The sequence below is a fragment of the Nerophis lumbriciformis genome, linkage group LG09 (genome assembly GCF_033978685.3).
Source record: "Nerophis lumbriciformis linkage group LG09, RoL_Nlum_v2.1, whole genome shotgun sequence".
Classification (NCBI taxonomy): Eukaryota; Metazoa; Chordata; class Actinopteri; order Syngnathiformes; family Syngnathidae; genus Nerophis; species Nerophis lumbriciformis.
The window spans coordinates 40839815-40861051 of record NC_084556.2 but is presented as its reverse complement, the minus strand read 5'-3'; the positions used below and the strand labels follow the sequence as shown (position 1 = coordinate 40861051).

General features: G+C 41.9%; 2 protein-coding genes across 8 annotated transcripts in view; one reads left to right on the top strand and one right to left on the bottom strand.

The window, feature by feature from the left end:
• Window positions 1-12493, top strand: part of gdpd5a (glycerophosphodiester phosphodiesterase domain containing 5a) — a 95497-nt gene extending 83004 nt beyond the window's left edge. For 3 of the 6 annotated variants that reach the window (XM_061961792.2, XM_061961793.2, XM_061961791.2), the window contains one exon: window positions 9155-12493. In XM_061961792.2, the coding sequence (XP_061817776.1) occupies window positions 9155-9246 (92 nt within the window). In that variant the 3' untranslated portion in view covers window positions 9247-12493. Of the gene's footprint in view, window positions 1-3391; window positions 4006-9154 lie in introns of those variants that run through there. The other 3 variants (XM_072913846.1, XM_061961790.2, XM_072913845.1) reach the window with 1 other exon arrangement.
• Window positions 12494-15292: 2799 nt separating this feature from the next.
• The window catches only part of samsn1b (SAM domain, SH3 domain and nuclear localisation signals 1b), a 42742-nt gene continuing 36797 nt past the window's right edge, over window positions 15293-21237 (bottom strand). For both annotated transcript variants that reach the window (XM_061961706.2, XM_061961705.2), the window contains one exon: window positions 15293-16622. In XM_061961706.2, coding sequence (XP_061817690.1) covers window positions 16447-16622 — 176 coding nt within the window. In that variant the 3' untranslated portion in view covers window positions 15293-16446. The remainder of the gene's footprint in view (window positions 16623-21237) is intronic.

Sequence of the window (21237 nt, the reverse complement as noted above, 5' to 3'; positions counted from 1 at the left end):
TGCCCTGATAAGTTCCAGATGCAAGAAAATGAATATTGCAAGAAGTTTTTTACACATAGGAGATACGTTGATAATGTTACTTCTCTAAAAACGAAGGTCATTAAAAAAAAAAAAAAAAGCCAGCAGACACCAAAACCCATTAATTGAATTTGTTTTAATCAGCCCCTTAAGTCATCCAGCAGCTATAAAATTATAAAATGATATTGCTGGATAGACAATATGTCTTAATATTTTTATTTTTGACCATATATGTTGACAAGCATACGTAGGATGGAGCTGCAGTGCGATCGCCTCCTTTCTCACAGCTATTTCTGCACATCCGTTGTCGACGTGCTAAATTAAAAAGTAAAACCGCTACTTCAGTACAATTTTGTCCTTGATTAATCACACTGTGTGTGCTACATAGTTGCTTTAGCATTTACTCTCTCCAGTATTGTGTGCGTCCTGATGATCAGCATATATTCTGCATGCTCATGAAGACAAAATGGATTGCAATCCTTATTTTGCTCAAGCCTTAGTAAATTGAATTGCATGCATTTAGATCAGGCCCAACGTGTTTGTCCTAATTTTAACATCAACTTGCCGAGGGACTTTGAGGTATAAATTAGCCATTGGCTATAATCTCACATATTCACATGTCTCACATGTCAAATATGTCAATAATATTTATTGGTCCCTTTTAAATAAATTACATCTACAAATGAGCCTCACCTAGTTAGCCTTCTGGTGACGTAGGGCTGTGGGTATCGATTTAAATAATACGGTAATAGTGTTGGAGCCATCTGAAGAGAAACTACAAACGTCGCATTTTTGTTGGTTTTCAGCGGTGACACAATCAATGCAGGCCCTACCTAGCCTTGATAATCAATCTGCATGCATGCATCGGCTTTGAGTTTGTTTGTTTACTTTGACATAGCATACACTCGCAACACACCTATTTCATTAGTTGCTCATTCAAACATTGATCCACTACAACCTAGCGATCTTCAAGCAAAACGACAACAACAAGTTTAATGTGCTTTACATTCTACATGTGACGTGCTCCTATTTGCGCTTTTGAGTTGCCGACAAAATGTCAATTGAATACAAAGACGGCAGTAATGTGGTTGAATATGAGGAACGTGATGCAAATGTGGTGGGAGAAAATTTCCCTGCAAAACCTAAAGATGGAAGCAAGCCAGAAGAAGTTAAACAAAAGAGACAACCCAAATTAACTGAAAAGGGTCTCGCAGCTAAAGTGGAGCAGTTGACTAAGTCGAGAAGTGCTAAATTAAAGCAACTGACCACAAAAAGAAATCCAATTGAATCACTTATGGTTGAATATGATAACCTGGAGGTTATTTATTTCTTTAAAGTTTATTTCGAATATGAACACACTTACAGCATATTACTTCACACAATTTCATATCATTTCTCTATACATCATGTCCGAAAAGTAGATAAACTTATTTAATCCTACCATTTCACAAATTTACATTAACTTCACTGAGCTTATTGAAGATTTTAGTGAAATACAATGCTCAATTTTTGGACTGCTTCCAAAGGGGAAAAAGGAGATGATCACACACACTGGTATTTACCAAAGCGTGCTTGTTTCAATGAATTCAAAAGGTACTGTCAAAAAATGGATGCAAGATGCAACATTACTTGCACAAGAGCACCAAAGCACAGAGGTTGCAGAAGAGCATTCTTTAGTTGCCTCTCATACAATAAGCAAGGTTGGTCAAAGCAGGGCAGCCAGCAGCCTCATCAGCCAACATCTTCTACAGCTGAAGCTGAAAAAGCAGCTCTCATGATACGAGCTGAAGGCCTCAAAAGGAAACTTGCACTTGAAAGAGAAGAGGCTGAGCCCACTCAAAGGAGGGAACAAATAAAGGCTCAAAAGGAAACGCTTGCCATTGAAACCCAACTTGTTGCTTCAGATGCTAAAATCGAAGTTAATGATGAGATGGATGGAAGGAGCAGTGTGCTTTCAGGACAAAAGGATTTTTACAACAGCTCAGTATGGCAGGGCAGAAGAGGATGATGTTGATGATGGAGAAGAGGAGTAGGATGCATATGATGATGGAAATGAACTTGTATATTACAAGAAATACAGTCATGCTGCTAACCCGTTACCCGGACAGAGCTCAAATGCCCCCAGTGGTAAAAGGCTGCATGTACAGGCAAAGGGTCCATTACCAGCATCTTAGAGTGGCAATCAAACTCGTAACAAACATGGTGCAGACGCCAATCTGTTGAAAATAATGCAAAAACGAAAGGGACAAGTGGTAGAAAATGGATGGATGGATGGAAAAGGAAATAACCAAAATGCTGATTGAAGAACAAAGACTTTCAACTTTGCCCTCAAAGGAAATTCCTGTTTTTAAAGGAGACCCACTGCAATACTTAACTTTCATGCGCAACTTCAAGCATTGCATTGAAGGAAAAACCAGTAATGAGCGGGACAGATTGATCTTTCTACATCAGTATACTGAAGGGCAGGCAAAGTTACTTGAGAGAAGCTGTCTACATATGGAGGATACCATAGTTGTAGTAATGACATTGACATTGAAGCTCTTAATGATATGAACAATACATCCCACATGATAACCTTTGTCTCAAAGCTTCCTTTCAAATTGAGAGAATAATGGAGAGGTAATGAGCATTATGAGCAAACCCAAGCACGCGCCAAGTTCATGCAATTGGTCAGCTTCATTGAAAGACAAACAAATATGGCATGCGACCCATCCATCCATCCATTTTCTACCGCTTATTCCCTTTGGGGTCCCGGAGGGCGCTGGAGCCTATCTCAGCTACAATCGGGCGGAAGGCGGGCTACACCCTGGACAAGTCGCCACTTCATCGCAGGGCCGGCATGCGACCCATTGTTTGGAAACATTCAAGACATCAAACCAAAGGCTGACATAAAAAAGTTCCCCAAAGTAAAATCAGGCTCTGCATACAAGAGTAGCTTCACTACCACTTCAAGATCAAATACCTGTCACAACACAGCTCAGAATATGTTTATTTTGCAAAAAAAAAACACACAACTGATACCTGTAGAGAATTAAATGGCAAAAAACGTGAAGAGAAAGTTGAAATCTTCAAAGCTAATGGAATTTGTTTCGGCTGCATTAACAAAGGTCATCTAAGCAAGGATTGCAGAAAGAGACTGAGTTGTAAGATCTGCTCATTAAATCAACCCCACCATGCTACACATTGATAGAAATAAACCAGAGGAAATAAAGAGGCAGAATGCAGACAGAGCAATCAGCAGTAAACAGCTCTCTGATATCGCTGGAGAAACATGTCCATACTGGGGCCGGTGAAAACCAAGCATTGGCCATTGTACCTGTACAAGTCAAACTGTCAAGCTGCAATAAAAGCATCCTAACATATGCTCTTTCAGATCCAGGTGGTACCGCCACTTTTTGCACAACAGCTCTCCAAAGACAACTGAATGCCAAAGGAAGGAAAACAAGAATCTTACCGAAAACCCTTGGACAAGAGAAGATTGTGACTGTGGACAGAATTTCTGGTTTGGAAGTATCAAATCTGCAAGAAGATGAGTTTATTGCACTGCCAGCTGTCTACTTCCAAGATGTTACAAAGGAGCAGATTCCCACATCAGAAGCCTTGAAGGAATGGGATTACCTAAAAGAAGTTGAATTGACCCATATTGACGCTGAAATTGAGCTTCTGATAGGAACTAATGCGCCTAAGACCATGGAAACATGGAAGTTAATTAATAGTAAAGAAAATGGTCCTTATGCTGTTAAGACCAGGCTAGGATGGGTGGTTAATGGACTTTCGAACGACTGTGGTGGCACTGAAGGTCAGCTCCAACTAGGGATGATGTTTGATAAGAAATTATCGAGTTCGAGCCTATTATCGAATCCTCTTATCAGATAGGTTGTTGTATATAGAAAAAAACACAATATTTGGTTTAACAAATCACTTCACATAATTTGTTTTTTACCTTGAAAATCATTTTTTACCTTGAAAATCATTTTTTACCTTGAAAAAAACATTTTACCTTGAAAAAATTTTTTTACCTTGAAAATCATTTTTTACCTTGAAAAATTTTTTTTACCTTGAAAATCATTTTTTACCTTGAACGTTTTTTTTTACCTTGAAAATCATTTTTTACCTTGAAAAAAAAATTTACCTTGAAAAATTTTTTTTACCTTGAAAATCATTTTTCACCTTGAAAATAATTTTTTACCTTGAAAATCATTTTTCACCTTGAAAATCATTTTTTACCTTAAAAAAAAATGTTTACCTTGAAACATTTTTTTTACCTTGAAACATTTTTTTACCTTGAAAATAATTTTTTACCTTGAAAATAATTTTTTTCTTTGAAAATAATTTTTTACCTTGAAAATCATTTTTTACCTTGAAAATAATTTTTTTACCTTGAAAAAATAATTTTACCTTGAAAATTTTTTTACCTTGAAAATTTTTTTTTACCTTGAAAATCATTTTTTACCTTGAAAAAAATGTTTTACCTTGTAAATCATTTTTTACCATGAAAATCATTTTTAACATTGAAAAAAAAATTTTACCTTGAAAAATTTTTTTTACCTTGAAAATTTTTTTTACCTTGAAAATCATTTTTTACCTTGAAAAAAAAAATTTACCTTGAAAATTTTTTTTTACCTTGAAAATCATTTTTTACCTTGAAAATAATTTTTTACCTTAAAAAAAAATGTTTTACCTTGAAACATTTTTTACTGCTTGCTACTATAGTATTACCATATCTGAGTTATTGTGCAGAAATGTGGGAAAATAACTACAAATGTGTGCTACATTCGTTAACCGTGTTACAAAAAAGATCAATTAGACTGATGCATAATGTTGGATATAGGGAACATATAAACACTTTATTTATTGAGTCAAAAATATTAAAGTTCGATGATTTGGTAAAATTGCAAACAGCTAAAATGATGTGGAATTAAATGATGGAATGGATTAAGAAAAGAAGTTAAACATTGTACTGATATGATCCATTTCAAATGAATAGTGCTTACAAAGTACAAAGAAGAAGAATCATGAGAAATACTTTCAACCTTTTTGAAAATAAGATATTCTTCATCTCAGTATATTAATAATAACCGAATTAATTAATTACATATTACAAAACTGTTGTATATACTAATTCACAGATATTTTATTATAAAAAGGTCAGTAAATTATGTAAATATTTGTATGAAGTGGGAAAGGGGTAGGATTAAATAAGCTTTACTTCTTCCTACTCCTGTAAAGTGAAATTATATGAAACTGTGATGTATTATGATGTGGTCGGATCATGTTTTGTTTAGTTATGTTCTGTTAGTTTTGGACTTCCTTAGTTGTGTTGTGCACTTCGGGGGTTTGTTTTAGTCACCATGGTTACTTATGATTTTCACCTGCCTTGTACGCGCACCTGTTGCTCAGCAGATACTCTATTTAAGCCTGCCTTTTCCGGTCACTCGTCGTGGCTTCATTGTTTGCATTTGCAACAGTTACGTTGGCATTCTGGTTTTCGAGCGCATGATTCCCGTGCTAAAGTTACCTTAGCTTCTAGTATTCCTGTGCTAAGTAAGTTTTTGCTTTAGCTTCTCGTGCGAACGGCACGCTTTCCTTTTGTTTCGTTCCTGTCTGATGTAATGTGTATGATTTATGAGAAATAAATCATCTCCTACCTGCACGCTTTCGTCCGGAGCCGTCTGTTTTGCGTCCCGGGAACGAACCGCACCCAACCGTGACAAATGACTGAGCTACGTGACGTCATTTCTTGTGATGTCTCACGGGGCATTTCTGGTCGGGACGGGATTCGTTCCCAGGGATTCGAATAAAGAACCAACTCTTGTTCTTTACTATAGTGGTCTCGATAACGGGTACCGGTTCTCAAAAAGGGATTCGAGTCCGAGGACTCGGTTCTTTTCTTATCAAACAACCGGGAAAACCGGGTTCGAGCATCATCCCTAGCTCCAACAGGAGCTAGGGATGATGATGATAACAGTTGAAAACTTGGATGATCTTGTAAGGCATAACTTCAACCATGACTTCCCTGAGAATGTGTATGAGGAGAAGGCTGAAATGTCCATGGAAGATAAACAATTCATGCACATCATGTCTCCATCTGCAAATTTGAAAGACGGACACTACCAGCTGAAACTCCCATTTAAAATGGATGACATATCCATGCAAAATAATCGAGCAGTAGTCCAGAAGCGAGACTCATTCTCGAAAATATCCACAGACAAATAGGACATTGTGAAAGGAATTACATGATGTATGTTTTAAGACAGAGGTATTGGATCCCCTGTGCCAACGCATTCTCCAGAAAAATAATAAACGATTGTGTAAAATGTAGACTCCAACAAGGCAATGTTGGTGAGCAGAAAATGGCAGATTTGCCTAGTGACAGGATCACACCTGATCTGCCACCTTTCACTGAAGTCGGAGTGGACTATTTTGGCCCCATCGAGGTCAGAAGAGGAAGGGGCACACTGAAAAGATTTGGAGTCATTTTCACATGTTCAGCCAGTGGTGCAGTACACCTGTAGGTGGCTCATGCTCTTGACATGGATTTGTGCATTAATGCCCTCTGATGCTTCGTTTATAGAGGAGGACAAATGGACAAATTAAGATCAGACAACGGGACCAACTTCATTGGCTGTTGAGCGAGAGTTAAAGGAAGCTCTTAAAGCATGGAATCAAGACAAGATCAACAATGCCATGCTACAGCAAGGTGTGAAGTGGATCTTTAATCCCCCTGCAGCAGCCCATCATGGAGGTGTGTGAGAGAGATTGATTCGGTCGCTGAAAAAGATTTTGCTGTCTGTCGTAAAACAGCAAAGGTTGGATGATGAAAACCTCATCACTGTCATGTGTGAGGTTGAAGCTATTCTAAATAACCGTTCTTTGACCACCGTATGGCAGCACGGTGGGACAGGGGTTAGTGCGTCTGCCTCACAATACGAAGGTCCTGAGTAGTCCTGAGTTCAATCCCGGGCTCGGGATCTTTCTGTGTGGAGTCGCATGTTCTCCCCGTGACTGCGTGGGTTCCCTCTGGGCACTCCGGCTTCCTCCCACTTCCAAAGACATGCACCTGGGGATAGGTTGATTGGCAACACTAAATTGGCCCTAGTGTGTGAATGTGAGTTTGAATGTTGTCTGTCTATCTGTGTTGGCCCTGCGATGAGGTGATGACCTGTCCAGGGTGTACACCGCCTTCCGCCCGATTGTAGCTGAGATAGGCTCCAGCGCCCCCCGCGACCCCGAAGGGAATAAGCGGTAGAAAATGGATGGATGCATGACCACCGTATCAAATGATCCGAACGACTTGGAACCGCTGACCCCAAATCACCGACTGCTATCTAAGGTACAGCCCCTGCTCCCTCCAGGAGTCTTTAAGCAAGAAGACGTTGGCGCCGAGTACAGTACATAGTGGACCTGTTTTGGTCCCGGTGGCTTAAAGAATATCTACCGCTCCTGCAGGAACGCCAGAAATGGAACAGAGTTAGACGAAATTTCACACATGGCGACATTGTGATGATAGTGGATGGAAATGCCCCAAAAGGGTCATGGGTTATTGCTAAAATTGTTGATACCAACCCTGACCGAAGAGGGAAGCTTCAAACCTGGACCAACATAATCGAAAGACCGGTCTCCAAGATCGTTCTTCTGGTTCCGGCTACCGTGTGAAGACACATGCTTACATACCCTCACATTTTGATTTGGTTCTGTTTTTTAGTTGGCTCCGATTTTTGTTTTGATATTGGTCGTGCGCACCTCACATAACAATAGGGACCGGTGTTGTTGGAGCCATCTAAAGAGAAACTACAAACGTTGCATTTTTGTTGGTTTCAATGCAGGCCCTAGCCTTGATAATCAATCTGACACAGGTGCGCTAGCTGCACACAAGAAACGCCAGCAGAAATTGTTTTCAACCGCTCGATTCTGCTGTTTTATTGTTTTGTTTTATTGATTTGGGTTTGAGCGAACGGTTTGATGCATGCATCGGCTTTGAGTTTGTTTGTTTACTTTGACATAGCATACACTCGCAACTCATTTTAGGCCCCTGGAAGCTAACAGCTACACAACAGCAAATTACACAATATGTCACACGCTAGACATAGTAACAAAGGTGTCCGGATTATTCACTGTGCCATGAGCTTAACCCAATTAATAATTTTCGGCAAAACAAGAATTACAACTCCACTTCACTTTAAAGACAGCATAAGTCCATCACAAATACTTGATAATAAATACAGTTGGTTAGTGTTTTTCATACTCTACCATTGTTCTCTGTTTGAAAAATTTCCCTGGATAAAACCTTTTCTAACATTCCACACTACAAAATAATAAAAGTACGTATTATTCCTGCTGATATTGTATCGGATTAATATCAGTTTGGCAAATACTCAGGGCTTCGATATCGGTATTGTCATGTCTGTGATCATGTTTTGTTTAGTTATGTTTTGCTTGGTTTTTGGACACTTTTTAGTTCTTGTCTTCACTCCCTTGCTTTGTCACCATAGTAACCATTAGTTTCACCTGGTTCACATCCTCATGTCACGCACCTGTCTCACGTTTTCACATTTTGAGTCACGCACCTGATTTCACTAATCATGTCACCAGTATTTAAGCTTGTTGTTGCCAGGCAGTCGGCCTGGTGACATTATCCTATCTTACCCCTGACATTCTGGATTTGCTCTGTGCTGACTTATTGCATGCTTGTATTCCATGCCATAGTTTTTATGCTTTTCACATCACAGTAAGTGTAGTTTTTCTTGTCCATAGTTTCTGTCTAAGTGTTTTTTGTTTCTTAGCCGAATTTATCGCCGCCTTTGTGCGCGACTTTTGTTTGTACCTTTTTTTTGTAGTTTAGAGTTAAAAATAAATCATGTACTCACCTTCACGCCTTGCCCGCGCCAACTTTCCTTTGCATTCCGGGAAAGCAAAACCACCCAAGATCTACATTCTGACAGGTATCTGAAGTGAAAAAGTTGTATCGAAACATCCTCAGTTGTCTGTATTTATTGAAGGTTCAGAGTCATGGTCACGTTTGTGAAATAATTCCTAATCTGTGTTCACTTGTTACACGTCATGTGACCATGTGACCTCATAAGTGGTCACAGCCGTGATTGCGAGCGTTCTTGTAAACCATGTCCTTGTCTTCCAGAATTCAACAATGGGCTGAGCAGTACAGAGGAGCTGTCTCTGTATCCCGAGGACCCTTTTGCAACATACTCTCATGAAGGCCTCATTCGCTGAATCCTCTTACTGTGCGAGAGGCAAAAACATAGTGTGTAAAGGTCCAGGACTGTTGATGGCCTTCTTTAAACAATCACGCAGCACGCCTACAAAGAGATCGTGCAGCGAGAGTTGTGGCTAGACAACTGGTGGCTGCTTCACCATGACATCATGTCTATGTCGACATTCTGGCAGGGCCGGCCGTCAACCACTCAATGATAATTTCTTTTAGGGCCACTACCAGTAGGGTGGGCACATGACCATGGCCTGGGCTTTTGTAAAGGTTTAAAGATGTTATTCTTTCAATAAATCTGTGAGTTATAGAAGACCACGTCAGATGAAATATGTTTTGCTATCCAAGTTCAATAATAAGGTTGTTTAAATCTAATTATGAATGTGTAACATTACCTACACCCCCTTGCAAAAATGCCAAACAAAAATTTCACTCTTCAAGTGGTGACTTGAAAGTGACCCCAAAAGGAATACGTGCATACTTGCCAACCCTCCCGGATTTTCCGGGAGACTCCCGAAATTCAGCGCCTCTCCCGAAAACCTCCCGGGACAAATTTTCTCCCAAAAATCTCCCGAAATTCAGGCGGAGCTGGAGGCCACGCCCCCTCCAGGTCCAAGCGGACCTGAGTGACGTGTCGACAGCCTGTTTTCACGTCCGCTTTCCCACAATATAAACAGCGTGTCTGCCCAATCACGTTATAACTGTAGAATGATGGAGGGCGAGTTCTTAGTTTCTTATGTGGGTTTATTGTTAGGCAGTTTCATTAACGTCCTCCCAGCGCGGTAACAACACACAACAACAGCAGTCACGTTTTCGTCTACCGTAAAGCAGTTCGTCTGCCGTAAACAGCAATGTTGTGACACTCTTAAACAGGACAATACTGCCATCTAGTGTACATGCATATGTGACAATAACATCTCGGGCTTTTAGAGAGTGCAGTGCACAACTGCGCACACAACAAGGAGACGAAGCAGAATGCATCATCAGAGAGGGTGTTCAGCATGGTTAGAAAAATAGTGACAGAGAATAGAACAAGGATGGACAATTCAACCCTTAACTCAACAATGAGTAGATGAGTGTTATGTGTGTGTACGTGTGTAAATAAATGAACACTGAAATTCAAGTATTTCTTATATATATATATATATATATATATATATAACCACGCCCCCCCCCCCCCCCCCCCCCCCACCCCACCTTTCGAAATCGGAGGTCTCCAGGTTGGCAAGTATGAATACGCGGTAGAAAATGGATGGATGGAAGTGAATAATGAGTGGTTGTATGATTATTAAAACTCAAATTCTTGCTACTTTATGTAACATGTTTTGCAACTTCTTTCTTCTGAATTTGGAAATGTAGTCCTGGAACTTTTCTGGCAGACTTTGTTCCCCTGATGAGCTGGTAGAAAGCAAATATATGTTCCAAGGACTAAAAATGTATACGTCACATATACACAACATTGATGCACCAATAAAATTATAGAATTATAATTGTTTTATGTTCTGTTTCTCTTTTCGTCTGACTTATGTGTTATTATATTGATAAGTATTAAATGCTTATGTAAACATGTTTTGCATATTTTTCCTTTCCTGGAGGTATTTGTGATGAATAGAAAACCAGTGAAGTTGGCACGTTGTGTAAATCGTAAATAAAAACATAATACAATGATTTTCAAATCCTTTTCAACCTATATTCAATTGAATAGACTGCAAAGACAAGATACTTAACGTTTGAACTGGTAATTTTTGTTGTTTTTGCAAACATTAGCTCATTTGAAATTTTATGCCTGCAACATGTATCAAAAAAGCTTGCACAAGTGGCAAAATAGACTGAGAAAGTTGAAGAATGCTCATCGAACACTTATTTGGAACATCCCACAGGTGATCAGGCTAATTGGGAACAGGTGGGTGCCATGATTGGGTATTAAAGCAGCTTCCATGAAATGCTCAGTCGTTGACAAACAAGGATGGGGCGAGGGTCACCACTTTGTGAACAAATGCGTGAGCAAATTGTCCAACAGTTTAAGAACAACATTTCTCAACGAGCTATTGCAAGGAATTTAGGGATTTCACCATCTACGGTCCGCAATATCATCAAAAGGTTCAGAGAATCTGGAGAAATCGCTGCACGTAAGCAGCAAGGCTGTGACCTTTGATCCCTCAGGCGGTACTGCATCAAAAACCGACATCAGTGTGTAAGGGATATCACCACATGGGCTCAGGAACACTTCAGAAAACCATTGTCAGTAATAACAGTTGGTCGCTACATCTGTAAGTGCAAGTTAAAACTCTACTATGCAAAGCGAAAGCCATTTATCAACAACACCCAGAAATGCTGCCGGCTTCGCTGGGCCCAAGCTTATCTAAGATGAACTGATGCAAAGTGGAAAAGTGTTCTGTGGTCTGACAAGTCCACATTTCGAATTGTTTTTGGAAACTGGACGTCGTGTCCTCCGGACCAAAGAGGAAAAGAACCATCCGGACTGTTATAGACGCAAAGTATGGTATGGGGGTGTATTAGTGCCCAAGGCATGTCTGTCAAGGCACCGTTAATGCTGAAAGGTACATACAGGTATTGGAGCTACATATGTTGCCATCCAAACAACATCTTTTTCATGGACGACCCTGCTTATTTCAGCAAAACAATGCCAAGCCACATTCTGCACGTGTTACAACAGCGTGGCTTTGTAGTAAAAGAGTGCAGGTACTAGACTGGCCTGCCTGTAGTCTAGACCTGTCTCCCATTGAAAATGTGTGGCACATTATGAAGCATAGAAAATGACAACGGAGACCCCGGACCGTTGAACAACTTAAGCTGTACATCAAGCAAGAATGGGAAATAATTCCACCTGAAAAGCTTCAAAAATGTGTCTCCTCAGTTCCCAAACATTTACTGAGTGTTGTTAAAAGGAAAGGCCATGTAACACAGTGGTAAAAAGGCCCCTGTGCCAACTTTTTTGCAATGTATTTCTGCCATTAAAATCTAAGGTAATGATTATTTGAAAAAAAAAATTAAGTTTCTCAGTTTGAACATTAAATATCTTGTCTTTGCAGTCTATTCAATTGAATATAAGTTGAAAAGGATTTGCAAATCATTGAAATCTGTTTTTATTTACGATTTACACAACGTGCCAACTTCACTGGTTTATGGTTTATGTGATGTTCGGGCGTTGTTTTCGTATCGCAACATATTTCACGTGTTTGCCTTATTGTTTTATCATTTAGAAGAATGTTTTTTAGTATGGTGACACTGGAAATAAATATAAATGATGAAGAAAACTTGATGGTTGGTCTTTTGTGCACAAATGTGATCGAATAATAAAAGCCAAAATTGTATTATGTCCATACAAATATTTCTAATTGAATTTGCAGAGGAGCTCCTAAACTACTACAACCTCATCCCCAGAAATAGGAGAGCACACTACAGAGTCCCAAGGCACTGCTTCTTCATAGGAAGACGTGTAGGTGGGATTAAGGAGGTCTTTGAAGTATTCCATCCACCAATCCACAACATCCCCAGTCGACGTCAGCAGCACACCTGTCACATTCACGTCTGGTTGTGTTTCCTAGGTTGGTGTTTATTTCCTATCAGTGCTCTCATTTTGGTTCAATTTCCTTCTTGTCTCCCTGAGCGCTGTTTCCCCTCACCTGCTGCTGATTGGCAGCCTGGCCACACCTGGTGTTAATCAGAAGGCTGCTATTTATGCCTGCCTCGCCTGTTCCTCAGGGCTCGAAGGATTCATTATGTTGAGAACTGTTTATATGCAAGACCACTTCCTTCTCTGTTTAACTATATTCAAATCCTCTTACCTGCGCATCCATCTCCTGTTTCCTGCATCTTGGGGTCACAAATACTGCAGCCATGAGGGTTCACGACAACACCATCCCCACCATACACAGTGTTGACAATGCACTGCTTCACCCTCCTGAAGCGGCGGTTGGTGGTCCAGAATCAAATCCACAATCTTCTGGCAAGCTTCTGGTTGAATTTTTGACCACTCCTCTTGACAAAATTGGTGCAGTTCAGCTAAATTTGTTGGTTTTCTGACATGGACTTGTTTCTTCAGCATTGTCCACACGTTTAAGTCAGGACTTTGGGAAGGCCATTCTAAAACCTTAATTCTAGCCTGATTTAGCCATTCCTTTACCACTTTTGTCGTGTGTTTGGGGTCATTGTCCTGTTGGAACACCCAACTGCGCCCAAGACCCAACATCCGGGCTGATGATTTGAGGTTGTCCTGAAGAATTTGGAGGTAATCCTCCTTTTTCATTGTTCAATTTACTCTCTGTAAAGCACCATTGGCAGCAAAACAGGAGCATAATACTACCACCACCATGCTTGACTATAGGTATGGTGTTCCTGGGATTAAAGGCCTCACCTTTTCTCCTCCAAACATATTGCTGGGTATTGAGGCCAAACAGCTCAATTTTTGTTTCATCTGACCACATAAATTTCCTCCAGAAGGTCTTATCTTTGTCCATGTGATGTCAGATATATATATATAAAGCAAAGCGACTGGGATGGGAATCAGCACCTCCAAGTCCGAGTCCATGGTTCTCGCCCGTAAAAGGGTGAAGTGCCATCTCCGGGTTGGGGAGGAGATCTTGCCCCGAGTGGAGGAGTTCAAGTACCTCGGAGTCTTGTTCACGAGTGAGGGAAGAGTGGATCGTGAGATCGACAGGCGGATTGGTGCGATGTCTTCAGTAATGCGGACGCTGTATCGATCCGTTGTGGTGAAGAAGGAGCTGAGCCGGAAGGCAAAGCTCTCAATTTACCAGTCGATCTACGTTCCCATCCTCACCTATGGTCATGAGCTTTGGGTTATGACCGAAAGGACAAGATCACGGGTACAAGCGGCCGAAATGAGTTTCCTCCGCCGGGTGGCGGGGCTCTCCCTTAGAGATAGGGTGAGAAGCTCTGTCATCCGGGAGGAGCTCAAAGTAAAGCCGCTGCTCCTCCACATCAAGAGGATCCAGATGAGGTGCTTCAGGCATCTGGTCAGGATGCCACCCGAACGCCTCCCTTGGGAGGTGTTTCGGGCACGTCCGACCGGTAGGAGGCCACGGGGGAAGACCCAGGACAAGTTGGGAAGACTATGTCTCCCGGCTGGCCTGGGAATGCCTCGGGTTCCCCCGGGAAGAGCTGGACAAAGTGGCTGGGGAGAGGGAAGTCTGGGCTTCCCTGCTTGGGCTGCTGCCCCCGCGACCCGACCTCGGATAAGCGGAAGAAGATGGATGGATATATATATATATATATATATATATATATATATATATATATATATATATATATATATATATATATATATATATATATAATGCTTATCCGATTAAAATATTTAATTGTGATTAATCGCATTGTTCATAGTTCCCTCTAAATTAATCACAGATAGATATCGTTTGTCACCAATAATAAGTGTACTCTATATGGATAATTTTGACATTTTAACACCATGAATGGACAATTAATTTGCTTTAATGAATGCATTTGAAAAATGATGGTTTATTAAACAGCTCAACACAAAAAAAGACAACCACGCTTTTAATGAAAAAAATGCTTTTTTTGCCAAATTTCGTATTTTGTAGAAAAACTGAATTTGTATTTCTCCTTTAGGATCACTTGCATTCAAAGGAGAAGCCACACTTCCATGTTTAGATAGCAGTTTCATAGATTAATTACACATAATGTGGATTGTTACGATTATATTTTGTTTGTCAAAGATGTTTGGTAATGTAAAATGTGATATTTATACCTGAAAAATTGCTTCTGATATTCTGTACATTACATGTTGCCCAAGTAAATTAAGTATATATATATATATATATATATATATATATATATATATATATATATATGTATATATGTATATACAGTACAGGCCAAAAGTTTGGACACACATTCTCATTTCAATGTGTTTTCTTTATTTTCATGACTATTTACATTGTAGATTGTCACTGAAGGCATCAAAACTATGACACCTGTGAAGTGAAAACCATTTCAGGTGACTACCTCTTGAAGCTCATCGAGAGAATGCCAAGAGTGTGCAAAGCAGTAATCAGAGCAAAGGGTGGCTATTTTGAAGAAACTAGAATACAAAACATGTTTTCAGTTATTTCACCTTTTTTGTTAAGTACATAACTCCACATGTGTTCATTCATAGTTTTGATGCCTACAGTGACAATCTACAATGTAAATAGTCATGAAAATAAAGAAATCGCATTGAAGGAGAAGGTGTGTCCAAACTTTTGGCCGGTACTGTATATTCATATATACATACAATATATAAAACCCCCAAAAAGATTTGTAACCAAAACAGTTTTTGCAGCCAAAACATTGTCAAAAGAAATTTTGAGCTTGCAAAAACATTTTTTATATATTTTTTTGGTCAGTTTTTAGTGTTTTCCCTCCAAATATCACGCCCACATCATACATCATCCGCGATCAACCAATAAAAAGGTTTAAAAACAAATTGTTCAGAAGAGGCCCAGCCCACAAGAAGTTGAGTTGTAGACAAAAAATATATATTTCTTACCAAAATAAATGTTTTGCAACTAATTTGTTTTGGGTTTTTTTCATTTACCGGTATTAACATTTTTTGATTTAAAAATAATTTTTGGGGGTTACAAATCATTGTTTTGGTTACATTCATTTTTTTTATTTGTTGCATATAAAGACACATAATTCTCTCATTAAACAGGGTTCCCAGCTGGCTGTAAAGAAGCACATGAGACAACATCGGGTGCAGTGGAGGATGCAATCCTGTTTGGGTTTGCTGATAATATCATGTATTGAAAACGTTAACTTATCAAAAATGAGATTTTTTAGAAATATTGATCGGACAGCAGATGAAATGACTGTACAGTCATTGTTCGTCTAGGAGCACTGGCTGCATTGTTTATTAACACTGGTGGCTTCTCCCCGAGGAACTCCTAATATGGGCATTAAGAGAGTTCATGACACACATTTAGCACATTTTCATATTTTTTTCCACATGATATATTGCAAGTAGATTCATTATTTGTTCAGAACATCAAAAACACATTTGTAAATATCATACTCATTAGATTTTTCAAACTACTGCTCAGAAATCTCTTATTTACATTTGACCAGCTCCAAATGTTGAGTTCCACGGAGATGCTGAAATATTAGAAGCTCAACATGAGCGTTGTGTCTTTCCAAAAGTCACGTGACCTGACGACGACGTCTTGTCATGACGCTGTCATCTCATCAGCTCCAAGGTCGTCATGAAAATTATGTTCCGTGACCTCGCCGTCAGATGACATGTGGCAGCCGGAGTCTCTCGGGCAGGTCTTCATGTCTCCCTTCATGTGCTCGCTGGGGGTCTCGGCCTCTTCGCTGGACTCCTTCTCCAAGTGACAATCATCTGAAAAGAGAAAAAGGTTGTGTTGCATTCCGTAATTTTTTTATTTATTTTTTTTATTTTTTTTTAGCTTTCATTATTGCTCATTAAAAATAAATCTGTCTTCTTGTCTATTCTCACACAGTCGTAACAATCAGCCTCTTTGGGGATGAGGTGGAGTACACTCATGCACGTCAGCTGTCTAATCAATTATGCTTGTTTCTTGTGTAGACGAAGCAGGAACAGCAACAATTAACATTATATCACGGCACAATTGTCTTCAGACCTGTTTCCTGTTCCTGTCTACAGGGCTAAGCCTTCTGGGAAATTTAGTATATAAACATTTACTTCCTAGTTGACATGTATTATTTATATAACATTAATCCATTCAGGGTAAGACAACTAAGAACATATTTTAATTTGCAATGCTGACCGAGCAAAGAGGCATTTACATGTTAGAGATGTTGAAGTGTGATGATATTCAAGATTCAAGATTCAGGATGCTTTATTATTGTCCATTCTTTAACATGTACAAGACATATGAGAACTGAAATTTCATTTTCGGCACAGTCCCACTAAGAGCAGACATACGTTACAGGGGGACAAGACGGGACCGCCAACGGATCAGCCACTTACAGCGCTCCTTAAAAAAGGTGGGAAAAAGGTGATATTGGGAAAGGGGGGAAGAGTAAAAAAAATATCAGTCTAAGGCTGGACCCTCGGGAGGGGTCCAGACTGAGTCCAAGGAAAAAACCTCACCAAACATGATACATATAATCACAACAACTCGCAACAGAGGGGGAGGGGAGATTTGGGGCCCTGGAGGCCGGCCTGCTGCTATAAAGCGCTAGTCAGCCGTCCATAACCCCAAAGAGGAATTAAGCAGTGGTGAATGCGTTGATTGGGGAAGGGGCGGGTGTGTGCATGTATGCCCAATTAACTTGGGTGAGATGTTGAAATGTTTTTGTGGACTGGGGCCGATCTCAAAGTTCGACACCAGGTGTTATTGAAAAAAAAGGAAGGTCAAAAGCGTCCATCGTTGAGGAGTCCTCGGGGGAGTTTTTCAGAACAGCCTGTCCCGTGTCAAGGCCATTCAAGGGAGTCAAATCGTAGATTAGGATGTTGTTTTCTTCGAGCAGTCAAAACAATGACTTGCCTGCTCTATGTCCGTGCTGGTTCTCTCAAATTCAATTTAATTCTCCTTCTCAGCAAGCTTCTCCATGATGAGATCCATTTTGCGATTCAGATCAGAAATCGCCACAGTCTGTGTTCCCACAGCCCGGCCCAATCCTTCCATTGTGACGAACAGCCGTTGGGCTCCTTGAGTGGTGCCATCGTCTTCCGAATTTGACGATAGACCAGAGCAATGGTGGCGGTAATCCTAGAACCCGTTGGTGGACACCGGCGGTGAGGGATGCCGTCAAGCTGAAGAAGGAGTCCTATCGGGTTCTTTTAGCTCATAGGACTCCTGAGGCAGCGGACAGGTACCGACAGACCAAGCGGTGTGCGGCTTCAGCGGTCGCAGAAGCAAAAACTCGGACATGGGAGGAGTTCGGGGAAGCCATGGAAAACGACTTCCGGACGGCTTCGAAGCAATTCTGGACCACCATCCGCCGCCTCAGGAAGGGGAAGCAGTGCACTATCAACACCGTGTATGGCGAGGATGGTGTTCTGCTGACCTCGACTGCGAATGTTGTGGATCGGTGGAGGGAATACTTCGAAGACCTCCTCAATCCCACCAACACGTCTTCCTATGAGGAAGCAGTGCCTGGGGAATCTGTGGTGGGCTCTCCTATTTCTGGGGCTGAGGTTGCTGAGGTAGTTAAAAAGCTCCTCGGTGGCAAGGCCCCAGGGGTAGATGAGATCCGCCCGGAGTTCCTTAAGGCTCTGGATGCTGTGGGGCTGTCTTGGTTGACAAGACTCTGCAGCATCGCGTGGACATCGGGGGCGGTACCTCTGGATTGGCAGACCGGGGTGGTGGTTCCTCTCTTTAAGAAGGGGAACCGGAGGGTGTGTTCTAACTATCGTGGGATCACACTCCTCAGCCTTCCCGGTAAGGTCTATTCAGGTGTACTGGAGAGGAGGCTACGCCGGATAGTCGAACCTCGGATTCAGGAGGAACAGTGTGGTTTTCGTCCTGGTCGTGGAACTGTGGACCAGCTCTATACTCTCGGCAGGGTCCTTGAGGGTGCATGGGAGTTTGCCCAACCAGTCTACATGTGTTTTGTGGACTTGGAGAAGGCATTCGACCGTGTCCCTCGGGAAGTCCTGTGGGGAGTGCTCAGAGAGTATGGGGTATCGGACTGTCTGATTGTGGCAGTCCGCTCCCTGTATGCTCAGTGCCAGAGCTTGGTCCGCATTGCCGGCAGTAAGTCGGACACGTTTCCAGTGAGAGTTGGACTCCGCCAAGGCTGCCCTTTGTCACCGATTCTGTTCATAACTTTTATGGACAGAATTTCTAGGCGCAGTCAAGGCGTTGAGGGGATCTGGTTTGGTGGCTGCAGGATTAGGTCTCTGCTTTTTGCAGATGATGTGGTCCTGATGGCTTCATCTGGCCAGGATCTTCAGCTCTCACTGGATCGGTTCGCAGCCGAGTGTGAAGCGACTGGGATGAGAATCAGCACCTCCAAGTCCGAGTCCATGGTTCTCGCCCGGAAAAGGGTGGAGTGCCATCTCCGGATTGGGGAGGAGATCTTGCCCCAAGTGGAGGAGTTCAAGTACCTCGGAGTCTTGTTCACGAGTGAGGGAAGAGTGGATCGTGAGATTGACAGGCGGATCGGTGCGGCGTCTTCAGTAATGCGGACGCTGTATCGATCCGTTGTGGTGAAGAAGGAGCTGAGCTTGAAGGCAAAGCTCTCGATTTACCGGTCGATCTACGTTCCCATCCTCACCTATGGTCATGAGCTTTGGGTTATGACCGAAAGGACAAGATCACGGGTACAAGCGGCCGAAATGAGTTTCCTCCGCCGGGTGGCGGGGCTCTCCCTTAGAGATAGGGTGAGAAGCTCTGCCATCCGTGGGGAGCTCAAAGTAAAGCCGCTGCTCCTCCACATCGAGAGGAGCCAGATGAGGTGGTTCGGGCATCTGGTTAGGATGCCACCCGAACGCCTCCCTAGGGAGGTGTTTAGGGCACGTCCGACCGGTAGGAGGCCGCGGGGAAGACCCAGGACACGTTGGGAAGACTATGTCTCCCGGCTGGCCTGGGAACGCCTCGGGGTCCCACAGGAAGAGCTGGACGAAGTGGCTGGGGAGAGGGAAGTCTGGGCTTCCCTGCTTAGGCTGCTGCCCCCGCGACCCGACCTCGGATAAGCGGAAGAAGATGGATGGATGGATGGACCAGAGCAATGCCCAGCCCAATCAGCAGGTGCCCCGCGATCACGGTTCCAAATAGGTAGATGTCTTCCACGTCCTCGATGGAAAGGACTGAGAGGCACATGATTCTCCATTAATCCCAGGAGTCTCTCACGTACCCCGCAGCAATGGTTCCATCAGGGCAGCCAGGCTCCCCCGAACCTCTTTTTCTTGTCGAAAAGATTTTGTCAATTGCGTCGAGAGTCCAGCTGATCATATCCATGTTTGATGATTAGATTTCAGGACAGCGCAAAGAAAGAGGCTTCAAAAAAGTTCAGACAAGACAAAACGAAGAAAGCAAGCAGGGAAGGAGGGAGCGGAGAAAAATGTGACCGCCCTCACCAGAGGCAAGACAGAAAATCTCTAATCATCTCTCACTTATCAACAAAAAACAGCGCTGTACTGTAAACCACTCTCAACAGTACACAAATGCCCTTAACGTGTGGGGGTAAATGTGGAGGAGTTAGAAACCTTCTGGTCACAAATGCTTATTTTGTGCCATTTGTTAGAACTAAATGGAATGCAAACGTGGGTGACTCCGACTGATTTTGGGCTGACAATACCACAGATAGAACTTCATTGCAAACAAGGGGAAATGCCACTTTCAATTGGCATTGACAGAAGAGTTGAAGTGAAGTGAAGTGAATTATATTTATATAGCGCTTTTCTCTAGTGACTCAAAGCGCTTTACATAGTGAAACCCAATATCTAAGTTACATTTAAACCAGTGTGGGTGGCACTGGGAGCAGGTGGGTAAAGTGTCTTGCCCAAGGACACAACGGCAGTGACTAGGATGGCAGAAGCGGGGATCAAACCTGGAACCCTCAAGTTGCTGGCACGGCCGCTCTACCAACCGAGCTATACCGTCCCAGATGCTCATTTGCATCTCAACAGTTTGTTTTTTTCACTACCAGAGGGTAGAACCATCCTTGTCCAGGCACACTCTTCTGGTGTTGCAGTATAAATAGTTGGGTTTTGGCACCAGCTGCTAGACTAGATCTGCTCAATGAGAAGATCTAGTCTATGAGCACGAACTAATTAAGCCTACTTGGATGAGAGGCGAAAAGAACCAAACAGTCCAGTTGCGATCGATTGTATGCCCCGAGAATACAATGTACAAGTAACCTAGGATTGTGCTATATAATTTATATATAACATAAATTATATACATTTGGCCGACGATAGAGCTTTTAAGTCTATTGTTGTATCGTGATAATGCATGTTGGTGACACATTCTTGATTGACAGCGGCAAGCGTCCTCAACGCATACTCGCATCCTACACTGCAA